General features: G+C 60.0%; 1 protein-coding gene across 7 annotated transcripts in view; it reads left to right on the forward strand.

Annotated features, from left to right (window-relative positions):
- The window catches only part of MYO18A (myosin XVIIIA), a 92479-nt gene that overhangs the window by 36707 nt on the left and 40074 nt on the right, over positions 1-15698 (forward strand). For 4 of the 7 annotated variants that reach the window (XM_057714024.1, XM_057714027.1, XM_057714026.1 and 1 more), the window contains exons 3-12: positions 7802-7945; positions 9867-9954; positions 10168-10274; positions 10395-10571; positions 10911-11124; positions 11399-11541; positions 12137-12237; positions 13074-13137; positions 13351-13495; positions 13822-13842. In XM_057714024.1, coding sequence (XP_057570007.1) covers positions 7802-7945; positions 9867-9954; positions 10168-10274; positions 10395-10571; positions 10911-11124; positions 11399-11541; positions 12137-12237; positions 13074-13137; positions 13351-13495; positions 13822-13842 — 1204 coding nt within the window. The remainder of the gene's footprint in view (positions 1-7801; positions 7946-9866; positions 9955-10167; positions 10275-10394; positions 10572-10910; positions 11125-11398; positions 11542-12136; positions 12238-13073; positions 13138-13350; positions 13496-13821; positions 13843-15698) is intronic. The other 3 variants (XM_057714030.1, XM_057714029.1, XM_057714028.1) reach the window with 2 other exon arrangements.

Genomic DNA, 15698 nt, shown 5'->3' on the forward strand with positions numbered 1-15698 from the left:
GATGGGCGTTTGTGGGGGCAGCAGGTGCAGACCTAGACTCTCCCACTCCTCTTCCTTTCCTCTCCACCAGCCCCTCCCTTCCTTTTCTCTGCTCCAATTCCATTTTCTAAAGTCGTGGAGGCCACTCTGGTTGAATAATTGCCGTTTTCCCTCTGTCCATGGCTGTGTGAACTAACATGGACGCTTGAGCCCATTGAAAATAGCTCTAAGGGCTATTAGCTTTAAAACTGCAGCGGCCATCAGGCTGGTCAGTGCCCCAGGCACTGCTAATTCAAACTCAACATTAGCCATGGACCCTGGTTACAAATGGAGAGTCCCCCCAGGTGGATAATTTAAATGATTTTGGATGAGCTTCTAAGGATCTTTTCTGTTCGGAGTCAAGGACATCTTCCCATGCTCCTGTCCCCACTGTGCTGGGAGAGAAAGTCATGCTGAGGATGGGGTAGGGCCGGTGACAGACCTGACTTTTTCCTATAGTCCTAAGTGACTGGGGAAAGAAGAGAAATGAAATCCACGAGGACTCCCTGAGCTTTTTGGAGGGAGAGATGCTAGTGACGGGAAGGGGAGAAAGCTCCCCCAGACTTGAGGCCTGGCCCTCTGGGTCTGTTCTGAGCCAAGCTCTGAGCTGAAAGAACCCTCAGAGTGGCCGTATTGTCTGTGCTTTTTCCAGGTATGTTATGGTCTCTGCCGTTTGCCCCTGACACTGCTCCTCCTCTCTGACGTGGGCCAGCCAGCTCCTGGGCTGGGCACAGACCCCAGAGCCCAGACATCTCTCCTTCCTCCACACCCTGCCCCGAACCTTGGGGTTGCCTCCTTCAGCTGCATGGTTGGCAGAGTTTTGTGGGTCTGAGGTTGGGAAGATATCTGGCCTCCTGAATCTCTGCCTCTGCCCAACTTCCTGCCTGCAGCCAGAGCTCGGCTGTCTGGTGGGGAAGGCATGCAGGCTGTGCTGGGGGAAATTGTACGGACCTAGGAGGAAGCCTGAGCCAGCCTGATGGGGCCACCTATTCACCCCACACTGAGCTCTGCTGGCCCAGCCGACTCCTCCGTGCTGGGGTCATTCCCTCCTCCTCAGTCCCTAGGTCAGGGGGCTCTTGTTCAGACCACTTCTTGTCTGAGCTGGGAGTGGCTCTTACAGTTTAGCCCCAGTTGAATTACCTGGATCTTTATCTCCACCCTGTAACCAAGGCCATGATGTCGCTCTCGTGGGTGGACCTCTTTAAACAGCCCAGGTGGGCCGTGTGGCTGGTCACTGAGGGCAAGGGGTACTTGGCTTTAACCCCCCACAGAGACTTTTCATTCTTGAAGTTGTCACTGGACAATTTTGCCCCCAGGATAGTATATCTGTTGCCCAAGTCCGTAGCCTCAAGATTGCTAAGCACTCAGGAGCTCTGCCTCTCAGAGCGACTGCTTGGATGTTTTCCTTCTAGGCTTTTCGTGCTGGGTCTCCCCACCCTGACCTCTGACCTGCCAGTGACTTCTTTGTCTCCTCCCTCAGGTTAAAGAGGAGGACAAAATTCTGCCGAAGCCTGGTCCTCCTGCTAAGGAGGAAGGGGCTGTAAGTGCTTCTCCTAGACCCGTGTGTGTGTGTGTGTGTGTGTGTGTGTGTGTGTGTGTGTGTGTGTGCGCGCGCGCGCGCGCGCGCGCCAGAGTTGTGTGTCCAGATGGGTTGTGTCCGCGAGCCCAAGCCTAGTCTAGGAGGCAGTTTCACAGAGCAGGCAGGCACGGCAGGGTGCCCCTTCCCTTATGGGGTGCCTAGAGGGAATTCCAGTAAAGTAACAGAAAGTGCAGCTTGATGGCAACCTGGGGTGTGTGAAGGAGATGGCAACGCCAAGACATGCTGGGGACTTCTCCCTAAGGCCCCTCTTTAGTTCCTACCTTTAGTTCTGGTTTCCTAAACTCTTTGGGGCTGCAGAGGCTTTGGTGGGCTAACTCTTAGGTCGGGGAGCGACAAATGAGGGCTCAGCTGTTGGGACTCTCCGTCCCGCTCTGGGTGGCACCAGGCAAGGGCGGGGAGGGGCGGCACTGCAGCTGCTGCTGTCTCTTCCCGAGACCCTGTCAGCTGCTCAGTGTGGGTGACCTGGAGGCAGGCTCCTGCCACGCAGTGCCACTGCCCCCTACCAGGTCATTCTGCCTTGGGCTAGAGACCCTGAATAAATAAAGCTGGACACGTTTAAGGCAGGAGAGGGGAGACAGTACTGGAATAGCCAGGGCCAGAGAGGTGTAGTTAGGAGAGGGCTGCTGTTGATGCAGGGGGCAGGAGTGCCCTGGGCTCTGGAACAGAGCTGGATCACAAACCAGATGCATACTTCCTTACCCCCATGGTACCCTGCCCCTCCCCCCCGCCCCGCCTTCCCTGGGTGGAGATTTGATTAGCCAGGTGTTATGGCTTCCACCTAGTCTGTAAGCAGTCCCGCAAGCTCAGGGTGATTGCGAGGGGATATGGTTGATATTTGTGAGGGAGGCGCCGTGGAGTATGCCAGATTGGGGCGGGGGGGGGGTGGTGGCAGTTAGGTGTAAACTGCTTAGAAGACTGCCTGGCACCTAATCAGCTCCATATAAGTGTTAGCAGTTAGTCCATCATCATCAACTTCAGTTAGAGGACACGGGAGGAGAGCCGGGTGGGGGAGGGAGGGAGGGAGGGGCAGGGAGTGGCACCCAGCAGCTGGGGCCAGGGCAGCTCTGCAGGGCCCTGACATGCCATTGAACCCTCTTGGCCCAAGAGGTTGACGAAGAGGCCCCTTCAAGGCCTCTCCCTTCCCTATCCCTGCAGCAGAGCCGCCCTGCAGCTGAGGCCTGCGCTGAGGTCTTTTGGCTCACCTCTGCTCAGGACGTGAGTCTCTGTCCACAAGGCTGCCACAGGTCTGTCCACACTGTGAGCGCCTTCCTGCATTTCAGCCAAGAGGGCAGCCAGCTGCACCCTAGAACCCAGATCACCGTTTGGGGGAACGAGGACTCAAGCACAGCTCATTAGTCGCAGGGCGTTGCCCGCCTGGCCAGGAGCCCCCAGGTTGACCTGGCTCCCCCAGGCAATGTGGCTGGCTTTGCAGGAAACTGCCCTGCCATTGGCCAGCCTGGCCAGCCCAGTGGCGGTCCCTCAGGACTGCAGCCAGTCCCCACCGGGCAGACTGTGCCAGCGTCTCCGGGGGGCGCCTGGGTGCCCAGGGGCTGGCTGAGCCAGGGCCCCAGCTCTAGGCAGAGTGGAGCTGTGGTCACTTGAGTGCTGCAGCTGGCACCTCTTCCTCCCTTTATTCCACACGGACACTCTGGGAGTGTCCAGCCCTTGAGAGGTTTGCATGAGGGAAACCGCAGGGAGACTGGCAGAAAGCAGGCTGAGGTGGAAGCCTCCTGGGCCAGCACTGGGTTTCTGCAGCTCTGGAGAGGGTGGGTGAGGGGTAGACAGTGGCCACAGCCCAGAGGAGTGGGGAGGGAGGAGGCTTGGCATGTCTGCGGGCCAAGAAGTACTTGCTGATACGGTTCTCACTGGGATGGGCGGGCTCTGGGTCTCACTGCAGAGAAAGTCGGGTGATAGAAGGACCAGGGACCACAAAGGCAGGAAGCCCCAGAGTTAGGGCCAGGACTGACGGTGGGAACTGGTGTTTGACCATGCTCCGTCTCTGCTCTGTTCGGGCTGTGAGGGAGTGGGCTTCCCAGGATCTTGTCTTGGTTGCTGTCCTGACGTAAGCCAGTCACTCTGCGGTGCCTCACGGGCCTCTGGGCGCCCTGTGCCAGCCTCTCCCAGCTCCGTGCTCAGCCTGGAGATAGACGGCAGGTGACCTGCTGTGCTTTGTGGGAGAGAGAAGCCAAATGCAGCTGCCCTATCAGGAAGATGGAACAAGGGCTTGTGTTGTTTGTTGGATGAATGGAAGGTCTGTTCCACGAACTCGGCGTGGGTCACACCTCTTACTTCCTCTGTGTGGGGTGGGCGGGGACACGGGCTGATGCTAATGTCTGCCTATATTTGTGTGACTGTAGCTGGAGGGCAGCTCCAAGGGCAGCAGTGGCCCATCTAAGAGTCCTCAGCCTTCCACCAGCCCTGTACCCTCAGAGACTCCCCGGAGAGCCAAGAGCCCTGCGTCCACACTCGCCATGAACGGCCCAGGGGCTGCCTCAGTGGAAGGCCCGAGCGAGGAGGCCCAGGGCCTGTCCCGCAAGAGGGTGGCGAATGCAGTGAGGAAGGTGGTGAGCAAGGTGCTGCCTGGCGAGGAGCCTGGGAGCACCAAGGAGCCTCCAGGCAGAGGGGTCAGATCCCCTGAGCACCCAGCTCGAGGCAAGAAGGGAGAAGAGACAGCCCCTGGTGCCAAGCTACCACCGCCTCCCGCTCCCCCTGCTCCGCCTAAGCCCGAAGCAAAGAAGGAGGCAACCAAGGATGAGCTCTCCGTGGGCCTGCGGAGCCTGATGTCCCGGGGCAGGGGCAAGGACCGCAAGCCGCGTGGCCGGCCGTCTCCCGGCACGGGGGAGAAGCCCTCCAGCCAGGAGCCAGGTACCACGGGGAAACCAGTCTCTCCGGAGACGGCGGACTCCTCAAAGAAGCCAGGCTCCCCAGCCCCGCCGGAAGAGCCGGCAGACCCAGGCTCTGCCGGCCCGAACCTCAAGTCCAACCTCAGTGGATTGCAGCAGAACAAGTCACCAGCCCCTGACGTGCAGCAGGAGGTACCTGAGTGTGTCACTGACCTCCCGTTCCCCTCACCACCCTCACCTGAGGGCTGGCAGCCGGCTTCCCCAAGGCTCTTCCACAAGCCCCGCATGACGGCAAAGCTGCGCCCGGGCCACGTGCCAATGGCAGGGCTGCATGGCTTTCCTTCCCCAAACGCCAGAACCCAGGGGACCTGTTAATAACCTCACGCTGCTGCTCTTCCATGCTTGCGTGGGAGTCGGGGCCTGGCCGCCAGCTGCACGGTGTCAGCTTGAGGCCCCAGACCCCAAGTCGAGGACCAGAGTCTTAGCAGATCAGTGCAAGGGTAGAAAGACAGAATCTCTGGGGTCAGGGGGCCTGTGCTCACATCCCATGCCCAGCCACTCACTCCTGTGGGACCTCAGCATCTCTGAGTCTCCATCTGTCGAGTGGGGAATCACATACATAGGTCTACCATCCTTGCTCTGAAGCCCCTGGGGCCAGAAGTATCTTGGAAGTTAGTGATTTTTGTATTTGAGGGTGTCATACGATGTACACAATGAGCAGCAACTCGTGACCAAACACATTAAAATTTCCACAGGAAAATTATGAATGTTCATGCTGCAGGAGGGATCACATAGGTTTTGCCACCAGAATAGTTAAGAACAGTCTTTTGTTTTGGAGGGCTTTTTGGATTCTGGAATTGCAAATAAGGGGTAATACCTGCTTTGAAGGGTTGCTGTGAAGATTAGGAAGGATACAGGGAATGAATGCTCTGAGCCCAGTCCCTGGCGTGGTGGGTGCTCCGTAAATGGTAGCATCCATCGTGATGCTGATAACAGTGCTTACTGATACCATCACCACCATCACGGCTCCTTCAGGCCTGGCCAGCTGTCCCCTCTGGCAGCAGGACTCTTGAGGAGCTCTGGGCCTGGGTGGCAAAGAAGCACAGTGGGTCGCCTTTGGATCTGTGGTCCTGTCTGTCCACAAAGTGCCCTGTGAGTGGGACAGGAGGCTGAGAGGCCCAGGGGAGGGCCCAGGAGGATCTTTCCAGCCCCTTCCCTTGGAAGGTGATGCCTGCTTGGCTGGTCTTTGGGTCGGGGGGTGTTTCTCTTCAAGCTTTCCCATTGTGTGGACCCTTCTGGGGCCTCGTGGAGTTGGGTGGCGGGGGGGCTGTGTCACGTTTCACTGCTGCTCAGTGCTCCTGCACGCTCTTTCTGGCTGGAAGGGGGCAGTCAGGGGAAGTGTGGGCAGGGTTCCACCTAAAGGCCTGTCCTGGCTCCCAGGCCCTAGAGGCCCCCTCTGACTGCTACCTGCTAGGATTCCTGAGGTCCCAGACCTGCCTTGCTTCCCATCCTGTTCTTCCCAGGCTTTGCAGAACTTGGAAAGGAGCAGGCGACAGCTCCCCCACCCCTCCTGGCCCACTCTGCATCAGGGAAGTGACCTCCTGGCACACAGGAGTTGGCAGGGGCATTTTGGCCTGACGGGCAGGGCATGAGGCGAACCACTAGCCCATAAGAACCTCCAAGGAGCCAGAGAGCATCCTGTGCCTGTTGCTGGGCTGGCTGCCCTCCCTCTGGCTGCCTGTCCCTCTGCCTCTCACTCCAGTGGAGTTGGGGCTGAGATGGGCCCTGACTTGGAGTTCAGCCACCTGTCCTCTGGGCCCAGGGTAGGGGCCAGAGGATGCGTGGGAGGACGGGCCATCCTGGTGCTGAAATGGTTAAGGTGGCGGGAAGAAATAACCCTAGAACTTCCAGGCACCCGTTCTTTTTTTTTTCTCATCTGAGCACCTAAAAACTCCAGTTGGTGCCTGGCTTGCCTCCCTGACCCTATTCCGCTTACTCACGGGGGTGCCAGTGGCTTCCTGAGCTAGAAGCTTGGTGTGCTGTGCCCCTACTGTTCCCCAGGCTGGGACTAATAGTGGTTTGACCTTTAGGCAGGCGCTGCCCCCGAGGTCCGGCTGACCCCCGCAGAGGAGGCCCGCCAGCGGCTTGAGAGGATCTTCACAGCTCCCGTAATGCCGCCTGTCACGTGTGGTTCCCAGTCCCTGCTCTCCTCTTTGCTGGGGCTGCCGGGCAGACTGTGTGTGTCTCTGTGTGTGTAGGCACACCTGACAATGGAAGGGTGGCTCCCCAGAGGTCTGGGGGCCCTCACATGGGCTTCCCACTTGAAGAAATGAGAGCAGGGGACTGCAGAGGGTGTGAGCACAGTGAGGTCTGTTCCTCCAGGGAACCTGGGGGAGGGGCCCCTCTTGGCTGGAGATCCAGCCCCCTTCTCTGGCCCCAGTCTCTTGCCCCCCGGGGTATGTTTTGGCGCCAGGGCCTGGTGGGTGCGAGGCAGGGAGCAGACACTCCCCTTTTTTGATGCCTTGGCTCTCCGGACCCAGGTGGGGCCTGTTAACTCCTTGCCCATTTCTAACAGGCAAGGTCCAAGGCCTGGCTGACTCCCCTTCCTCTCCAGAAAGGCCTTTAAGTAACCAGACAGAGACAGGCCACAGGGTCTGTCCACAGTCCCTTGGTTCTTGGGCAGTTGGCAGGTGGACCTGTACGGGTGCTGCCTCTGCTTGTCATGGGATGGGAGTGGTGCAGGGGTGCAGTGGGGGTTTGAGGAAGGGGTCCTAGACTCGGGGCTGCTGGTGGTCTTGTTGGATGAGCTATGCAGGGGTGAAAGCTCTGAAGGGCCGCCCTTGGCAGGCGGAGCAGCACCGTTGGGTGTGTGTTTGGAGGCCAAGGACAGCCTGTGCTGGGATCTGGTAGCTGCAGGGGAGCTGGGTTGGGAAATGCCCTGGAGATGAGGCCAGAGGCTCCCAGGGGTCCCAGGCTCTGGGTGTGGTGAGGTGGCCTGGCCTGGCCGCACAGATGAGGATGCTGATTCAGAATGGACTGGATGGCCAGAGGCAGGGAAGCTCGCCCCTGTCACAGGGAATGACTTATCAGAGCATCTTCTCTAAGGAGTCTGATGGCAACAAGCGTTTCTTCATCAAGCAGGGCCTCTCCCTCCTGGTCTGGCCTCTCCTTGACTGGGTACAATGTACCTGCCCGGGCCAGCCCCCTCACCCCCCACATCCTGGTGCGAATCCCCTCTCCCCTCCACCTGGCCCGGGGTGCTTGCTGAAGGGGACATGCCAACCGTCTGCTTGTCTTCACACCTCTTCTTCTCTCTCTCTTCTTTGCTCGCTGCTGGTAGCTGGACCCTGAGGCCGCCTCTCCTGCCCACAGCCAGGTAGGGTACTCCTGCCCCCCGCAGGAGCCCTCCGCATCCTCCAGTGACCACCCGCCACCCCCGGCCGGTACCTGGGCTGGCGTCTGTGCTCGGGCCTCGTGCTGGCATGTAAGGCCTCTTTCCCCTTCTGGCTCCCACCCGGTATCTGGGGGGACCCCCGGGGGAAGCAATGCCGGGAGCTTGACATGGGGCAGCTCTGTGTCAGGCCCTGGAGGAGCATCTAGGCCTCTGTGGCACATGGTTCTTTAGCCACTGACGCCCAAGGGCCTGGCCAGAGTTGTGGTTTCTAGGTGTTTTAATTCCGCTCTCTCTGGGTAGAGAAAGTTGTAAAGCCTGAATCCCTACCAACCCCCACCCCAACCCCCTCCCCGCTCTGAAGCCTGAAGATGCACGTTCTCTGTCTCCCCCTGCTGGCCAATGTGGGAACCCGTCTTCAGATCAGCTCTAAAGGGGTTAGAGGCCATGATCCTTTGATGTCACCTTATTCATCCGTCTACAAACACCGGGCCCACACAACATGCCCATTCAAGACAAAGGTTTCACCTGTCTTAAGATTTGGGGGAAAAAAGTGCTTTTGTTTTATAGAGTTAATTTTTTCAAATATAACTTTTTTGGATGTCTTAAATTAAAACATTGACAGCCCCACAGTGATCCTCCTATTTGAGGGGTAATTTCACTGGTCCATGATATGCAGAGTCTGGAGACTGCTGTGTAAACCAGCCTTCTGAGTCTATAGCCCAGAAGGGCTGTCAGGGAGAGAGAGGGAATTATCTGAAGCCGGAATCCAACCTGGGAGTAGAACCCAGATCTTCTTTCAGCTCCCAAACATGTAACAAATAACATATTTGTTATTATTTTTTCTTGTCCTTTCTAATCCCTCATCCAGGAAGTCAGTATCACAGAGCCGTGTCTACGCCTTGGCCCCTGGTCTCAGGAGGGTGGGGGACCCTAGGAGACTAATTGTACCTCATAGCTGGGGACCCCCAGAGAGCTGGGGGTTAGGGCTACTCATACCATGGAGGGGGTGACCATCCCACCATCAGAGGCCACTGGATGACCCTGCTGCCCTTTCGCACACATGACAAGAAGGAGCCTGATGGGCCATGGGGGCCAGGCCCCTTTCCTGTTTGCCCCGCTCCCCCAGGCACCATTCCTGCCCAGCTCAGGTCTCTTAGGGGGTCCGGGTTTGGCAGCCCCACACCCTGACAGTGCCTGTGAATGCTTCTTTCTGATCAGTGACTACCTAGGCCTCCAGGGGCTCCCAGCCCCTTTATGCCCACCATTCATGTGGGGTGCAAGTCTCTTCCTGTATCTGACAGAGCAGTGCTGCCCCCGCCCCCACCTCATGTCCCTGGCCACGCTCCTTCATGCCCTTGTATGGGCTTCGCACGTCCACGTGGGTCTGTGCACTTTCTGAGGAGGCATGGAGGGGGAGCAGGGAGGCTGGGCACTGCTCCTGCCCAGGAGAGCATCCTCTGGAGGGAAGGCCAGGGATGAGGCTAGGACTCAGGACCTGCCCATCATTTTGCACTGAAGTCCTCAGTAGACATTCTTAGATCTTGAGGAAATGTCCTTTCCCAGCTTGGTGAAGGCGAGGGCCTGTCAGGTGGATGAATGGAGAAGCTGGGCCTGTAAGGTAGCTGTGGCCCAGGGTGAGGGCTGGGGACTCAGGCTCCAGGCTTCGCAGGGAGGGGGCAAGAGGGCGGCTGGAGATTTGCTCTCCTGGGATCCGCTCTCTCCTGGGCACATACTCCGTGTATCTCTGCCTTTCCAGACCCTCAGGGCTGTCAGGGTCCCTAGTTCTGTGTCCTTGTCCTCAGGGCTCCTCAGGACCACCATCAGCTCCTGGCTTCCCCACCTGTTTCCTCTGACAACTCCGATGTCTCCTGTTCTGTGTCTGCCACCCACCTGTCCCCCTCGCCCAGGGGCTCATCCGAAGCCCTTCCCCTCCCGTGTCTCCTCTCTCCTGCCATCCTTGTCTGCTTTCCAGAGCAGGGTCTGACTCTTTGTCCTTCCCTCCCTCTGGTAGGTGAAGACAGAAGAGCAGATCGAAGCTGAGGAGGCCTGGTATGAGACAGAGAAGGTGTGGCTGGTCCATAAGGACGGCTTCTCCCTGGGTGAGTCTGGGGAGGCCTAGGGGCCAGGTGCCTGGGCCTCTCTGGTTTCAGGGCCGGGCGGTGGGTGGGCCGCTGAGTCTGGAGAGGCCTGGGTGGTGAGCGAGGAGAGACTGGTGATACGGCGAGGAGAAGGCACGACCGTGAAGGGCCCAGAGAGGGCTGCCATGGCTTCCCAGGCCCATGTCTGTCTGTCTGTCTGTCCCTGCTCTGCAGCCAGTCAGCTCAAATCCGAGGCGCTCAGCTTGCCCGAGGGGAAGGTGCGCGTGAAGCTAGACCATGACGGAGCCATCCTGGATGTGGACGAGGACGACGTGGAGAAGGTTTGCAGGAGGCTGGGGGAGGGCGCAGGAGGTGGGCCGGGCCGGGCCGGGCAGGCTGTCCGCTGGCAGAGCAGACCGGATCCACTTCTTCAGTGCCCGCCGGCCTGTCCTGTCACACAGGCTAACGCTCCCTCCTGCGACCGCCTGGAGGACCTGGCCTCGCTGGTGTACCTCAACGAGTCCAGCGTCCTGCACACGCTGCGCCAGCGCTGTGGCGCCAGCCTGCTGCACACGTACGCCGGCCCCAGCCTGCTGGTCCTCAGCCCCCGGGGCGCCCCGGCTGTGTACTCCGAGAAGGTGCGGCCCCCCTCGGCGACCACGCGGCCCCACAGACCCACCAGCTCTTCCTCCCCGCCCCGCCCACCGTCCCCGGCTCTGCCCCTTCCGCTCGGCATCCCACGGGGCTCACGTCCACTCTCACAGCGACCTCGGGAAGAGGAGTCATTTCAAGGGGTGGGGGCAGAAGGCCCTCCCCCTGACCTCTCACCGAGGCCAAGACTTGACCATGGCCTCAGAGTCTCCTGGCTCCCCTGGAGTGAAAAGCCCAGAAAGGTGTGGGTCTTGGGGGGGGAGGGCTGTCCGCGTGGGGCCGGGTAAGAACGCCTGTCCCTTCCTTCCATCCCTCTCGTGCCCAAGGTGATGCACATGTTCAAGGGGTGTCGGCGGGAGGACATGGCCCCCCACATCTATGCCGTGGCGCAGACCGCGTACAGGGCGATGCTCATGAGCCGGCAGGACCAGTCCATCCTCCTCCTGGGCGGCAGCGGCAGCGGCAAGACCACCAGCTGCCAGCATCTGGTGCAGTACTTGGCCACCATCGCAGGCACCAGTGGCAACAAAGTGTTTTCAGGTGAGGCAGGGGTGACGGGGGAACCAGAGTGGGCTGGGGAGGGGGTGGGGATGCAGGCCCCGCCGAGGTGCCAGCTCTTTTTCTCCTTGGCTTCCGCGTGCCCTCAGAACTGCTGTGTCTCCGGGCAGTTCTGATCTGAGTAGCTCTGAGTTTTCAGAAACTGGGGGAACAGTCAATGGGCTGGGCTTCCCATTCTGCCTGGGCCTCTAGAGCCCGCGGCTGGGGGTGAGCTGCCCCTGGCTTTCCTGACGGCCCCTGGGCCTGTCTTCTGCAGTGGACAAGTGGCAGGCTCTGTACACCCTCCTGGAAGCCTTTGGGAACAGCCCCACCGTCATGAACGGCAACGCCACCCGCTTCTCCCAGATCCTCTCCCTGGACTTTGACCAAGCCGGCCAGGTGGCCTCAGCCTCCGTTCAGGTGAGGGGACCCGCAGGGTAGCAAGAGACTGGCCGCCTGATTTCATGCCCTAGGAATCAGACTCTCTCCTGTGCCTCATTTTCCTGGGATTCTGCCCCAGCAAAATGGACCCTGGCCCTGGCAGGGCTGGCCTGCTTTGCTCTGAGCCTCCACATTCTGTGGCCCCTGTGCCTCCTGCCCTGGGTGGGGCACAACGCAGCTTCCTGCCCATCCTGGGGTTGCCCACCCCCTAGGGGGGGCCCCACCCAGCTCAGGGGCTTCTCTCAGGCTGATTCACCCAGGCAGGGGGGGCCTGTCAGTAAAGTAAGGCCCAGATGAGGCTGATTCCCGTCTGTGCGAATGAAATAGCTCACGACAAAGTGTCCAGCTCCCCAGGAAGACTGTGCCTGGGGGCTGGGCGGGGGGGCAGGGCCTGTGTCCCTCCCTGGCTCTGGTGTCTGCCCCAGGTCTGACCATGCGGTTATCCGGCCTCTGGTTGAGCACCTGGAGAGTAAGACGTAGCCGCTTGCTCCCATGGGCCTGGTTCTTCCCGGGTGGGAGGAGCTTGACCTGGCACTGCCCTCCTTGCCCTCATACCCTCTGTACTGTGCCCCAGACGATGCTTCTGGAGAAGCTGCGTGTCGCACGACGCCCAGCCGGGGAGGCCACATTCAACATCTTCTACTACCTGCTGGCCTGTGGGGACGGCACCCTCAGGTGAGATGGGACAGAGGGAACAGGGAGGGTGCTCTGGGCTCCTGCCCCCTGACAGCTCCTGGGCTTTGCATCCCATGCTGGTTGCTTATTTTGTGCCTGCCGTGTGTGAGGCTCTGAGCTAGGCCCTGGGGCTGGCGAGACAAATGAGCCAGAGGCCCTGCCTGGCAGGAGCTCCGTGGCCCTGGGCACAGGGGTCCTGGCTGTATGTGAGGGGCACCACTGACCCTTCAGCATTCCCAGGGCCTAGCTAGGATCTCTGCTCTCCGTGAAGCCAGACCTGGAGAGGAAAACACACCGAGATGCAGGTGGTCAGGGACTCGCCCGCACCCACACAGCTAGTATGGGGCTGAGCTGGTGTTTGAACCCACACAGGGGCCTGAAGCCCAAGCCTTTTCCAGTGCCCTCCATGCTGGCCTCTCTGCCTCCACGTTGGCCCCTCTGCCAGGCTCTGTAGACCTTTGGGCTTGCTGTCCGTGTCCACTGAAGAGAGGATAGATGATGAGGCTGAGCAAGCAGCCCAGGGCACTGTGGTCTTAGCTCTCCTTGTGACTGAGGGCACGGCCTCCATCCTGGCTGGACTCACCCTTCAGGCAGGTTCCCTGCTCCCTTTAGGCATCTGGCTGGACACTCTCACCGGGGCCTCTCTGTGACCTGCCCTAGGGAGGCCAGTGCTCTGCCCAGGTGTCCAGGCCAATTAGGAAAGGCCACAGCAGCCGGCCTGACAGGAGGGCGTGACGGGCAGACAGAACTGAGTCTGGAAGCGGTCTGTGTCTCCAGCCTGGTAGGGAGATGGACTTGGCGTGGGGACTGTGCTGATGCCTCATTTGTGCCCCTAGGACAGAGCTCCACTTGAACCACTTGGCAGAGAACAATGTGTTTGGGATTGTGCCACTGGCCAAGGTGAGGGGCCTGGGGGGACAGGTTGGCAGCCCTGGGCCTTGGGGCAGGAGGGGCTTGGCATGGCCTGGAGTGCCTCATGGGACGAGCAGGAGCCCAGCCCGGGCCGGGCAGCTCGACCCTCGCCTTGGCCGCCCTGAGCGTCCAGCACGTGGGGGGTGCCGGGGGGACAGCCCCTCTGAGGTCCGGTGCCAGTGTGCCCATCTGTCCCTGTAGCCTGAGGAGAAGCAGAAGGCTGCTCAGCAGTTCAGCAAGCTCCAGACGGCCATGAAGGTGCTGGGCATCTCCCCCGACGAGCAGAAGGCCTGCTGGCTCATCCTGGCTGCCATCTACCACCTGGGGGCTGCAGGCGCCACCAAAGGTAACCTGCAGTGGATCCCAACAGCCCGGCTGGTCGCCCGGGAGAGCTTGTGGGAGCCCGGCCCGCTCTCAGTTTGTCCTCGCCCAGCACAGACTTGCCTGTTACCAGACACCCCTCTTTGGCTGTGCCTCTTCCCGGTCCCCCTCATCAGAGCAGAGGCTCCAACACCTGGAGAAGCGTCCAGGGCCTGGACTGAGGTGGCAGTGACCGGGAGTGCAGTGAAGAGCAGGGGGCTTGGGGGTTTGGAGGCTGAGGGGAGAGAGAGAAGGGCACTGACTCAGAGCAGGTCCCCAGAATAACTCTCCTTCTTGTTCCCTTCCTGACAGAGGCCCCCGAGGAGCAAGCGGGTAACTGACCTTGACCCCGTCCTGGGGTGTAGGGGCCACCTTGCCCCGTCTTGGTGCTTGCCCTGGGCTCTCTCTGGGGGCTGGGCTTGTTCTATCATAGCAGAGGGCACTGGCCTGGGAGAAGCCCCAGGGTTGAGGGTGGAGAGGGTGCCTGCTGCCAGTGGGGCTTCTCAGAGTCCCAGGAATAGCTGCTTCTACCTGTTTTACATCCAGATCCTGGAACCTCTCAGGTTGCCCTCCATGGGGCTTAGGTGGGGAAGGGCGTGTTTCTTCCTGGGGCTTCCCAAGGCCAGTTTTCCTTCAATCTTCCCTCCTCTCCACTGGTTTGGTAGTAGGTGCCTCTTCTTCTTGCATGTCAGGGTGGAGGCCACTAGGGGGCAGCAGGCACCATGGGAGCGAATGGGCTGCAGCTTTGGCATCCGTCTTGTGAATGGCTGGAGGTTGGTCTGGCTTGCAAGAGCGCCTTTGCCTTCTTCTGAGGTTACATTGATGGGCAAGTGCCCTGAGCCGCTCTTCACCCTTTCTCCTCCAGTTTCGGGAAAGGGATGCTGCTTCCGAACAGCACCTTGGGCACTGGCTTCCTCTTCCTCTGGGACGTGAAGGGCCACAGGCTGTCGCCAGGAGTGAGGAAGCCCTGGTGGGTGGGAGGGAGAGCGGGTGCATGGAGGAGCAGGCGTCTGGGTGTTAGGTTCCGTATGATCCCAGCAGGTGGCATCCCTGCCAAAGAGGAAGCAGGCTCTGCGTTAAAGAAGTTGTCTCCACCCTTGTAGGTGGGCAGGTGGGTGGGCGTGTGGCTGTGTCTTGAGGAAGTCCTTTCCCTCTAAGGGGGTGACAGCCCCGGTTTCCTATAACCCTACTCAGCGCTGACTGCAGGTGGAGAGCTCTGGGTGCGTCGGCACAAGGACCTTGTCGGGCAGTGACTGTTACCTCCTCAGAGCTTGCAGCATTTCCTGGTGGTGGGGCGGGGCGGGGGGGGGGGGTGTGTGCCTCTGTGTGTGTGTGTGTGTGTGTGTGTGTGTGTGTGTTAGTCTTTGTGGGTCCCTTTCTGTGTGTGTCAGTGTGATTACATCCATAAACACACTCCTTCGAGGCCGCGAGTGTGAGCGCATGTCTGTGTTTTTGTGTTTCTAAGTCTGAATGGGGTTGTGTTTTCCCTCCTGCCCGTCTTCACACACCCCCACCCCCCACGGGCCCTCCCCCTGGGCCTGGCAGGCTCAGCTGACGACTGTTTGCTAACACGCTGTTTTTCTTTGCATGCTGCATGCTGGTCCTTTGCCTTACAGAAGCTGCCGAAGGTAAAACCTTGTTTCTTGTTAGCTTTCCCTAATTGCCGCGATTAGACACGTGTTGGCTGAGGCGCGTCTGCCCGCGTGGGCTGTTCCCTCTCCCTTGCAGCTTTTTCTCGCCTCCCCAGTGTTGGGCCGCAGTGGATGTTTGCGGTCTCCTGGGGGTAAGGGGGAGGGTCCTGATGCATCCATGGAAGGGGGAGGCGCCAGTACTCTCCCGCTGCTCCCCACCAGGCACAGGCAGTTCTCGTGCCCCTGCTCGGTGGGCTGGCCTCTTGCTTCTGACTGTCCTTCCCCGCCTGAAGCCAAGTCCTCCAAAGGGGTTTTCGCAGCTGATAGGGAGCCCTCTGGTGGCTGCACTGTGGAGTTACCTCCTCTTTTAGGACCTGCTCATTCTCTCCATCCCCGAGGGACACAGGAAGCGCTGGCAGCTGCTGGCTGTCCCTGCTTTGCCTGAAACCCTGCTGGTGTCATCAGGGCTCGCATCTTCCCTCTGGAAGATGCCTGCTTTCTGGTGCTATGGGAGCAAGGGAGCCAGAGGGCACAGTGGTCATCAAACAGCCTAAGGAG

The sequence above is a fragment of the Hippopotamus amphibius genome, chromosome 17 (genome assembly GCF_030028045.1).
Source record: "Hippopotamus amphibius kiboko isolate mHipAmp2 chromosome 17, mHipAmp2.hap2, whole genome shotgun sequence".
NCBI classification, from domain to species: Eukaryota; Metazoa; Chordata; class Mammalia; order Artiodactyla; family Hippopotamidae; genus Hippopotamus; species Hippopotamus amphibius.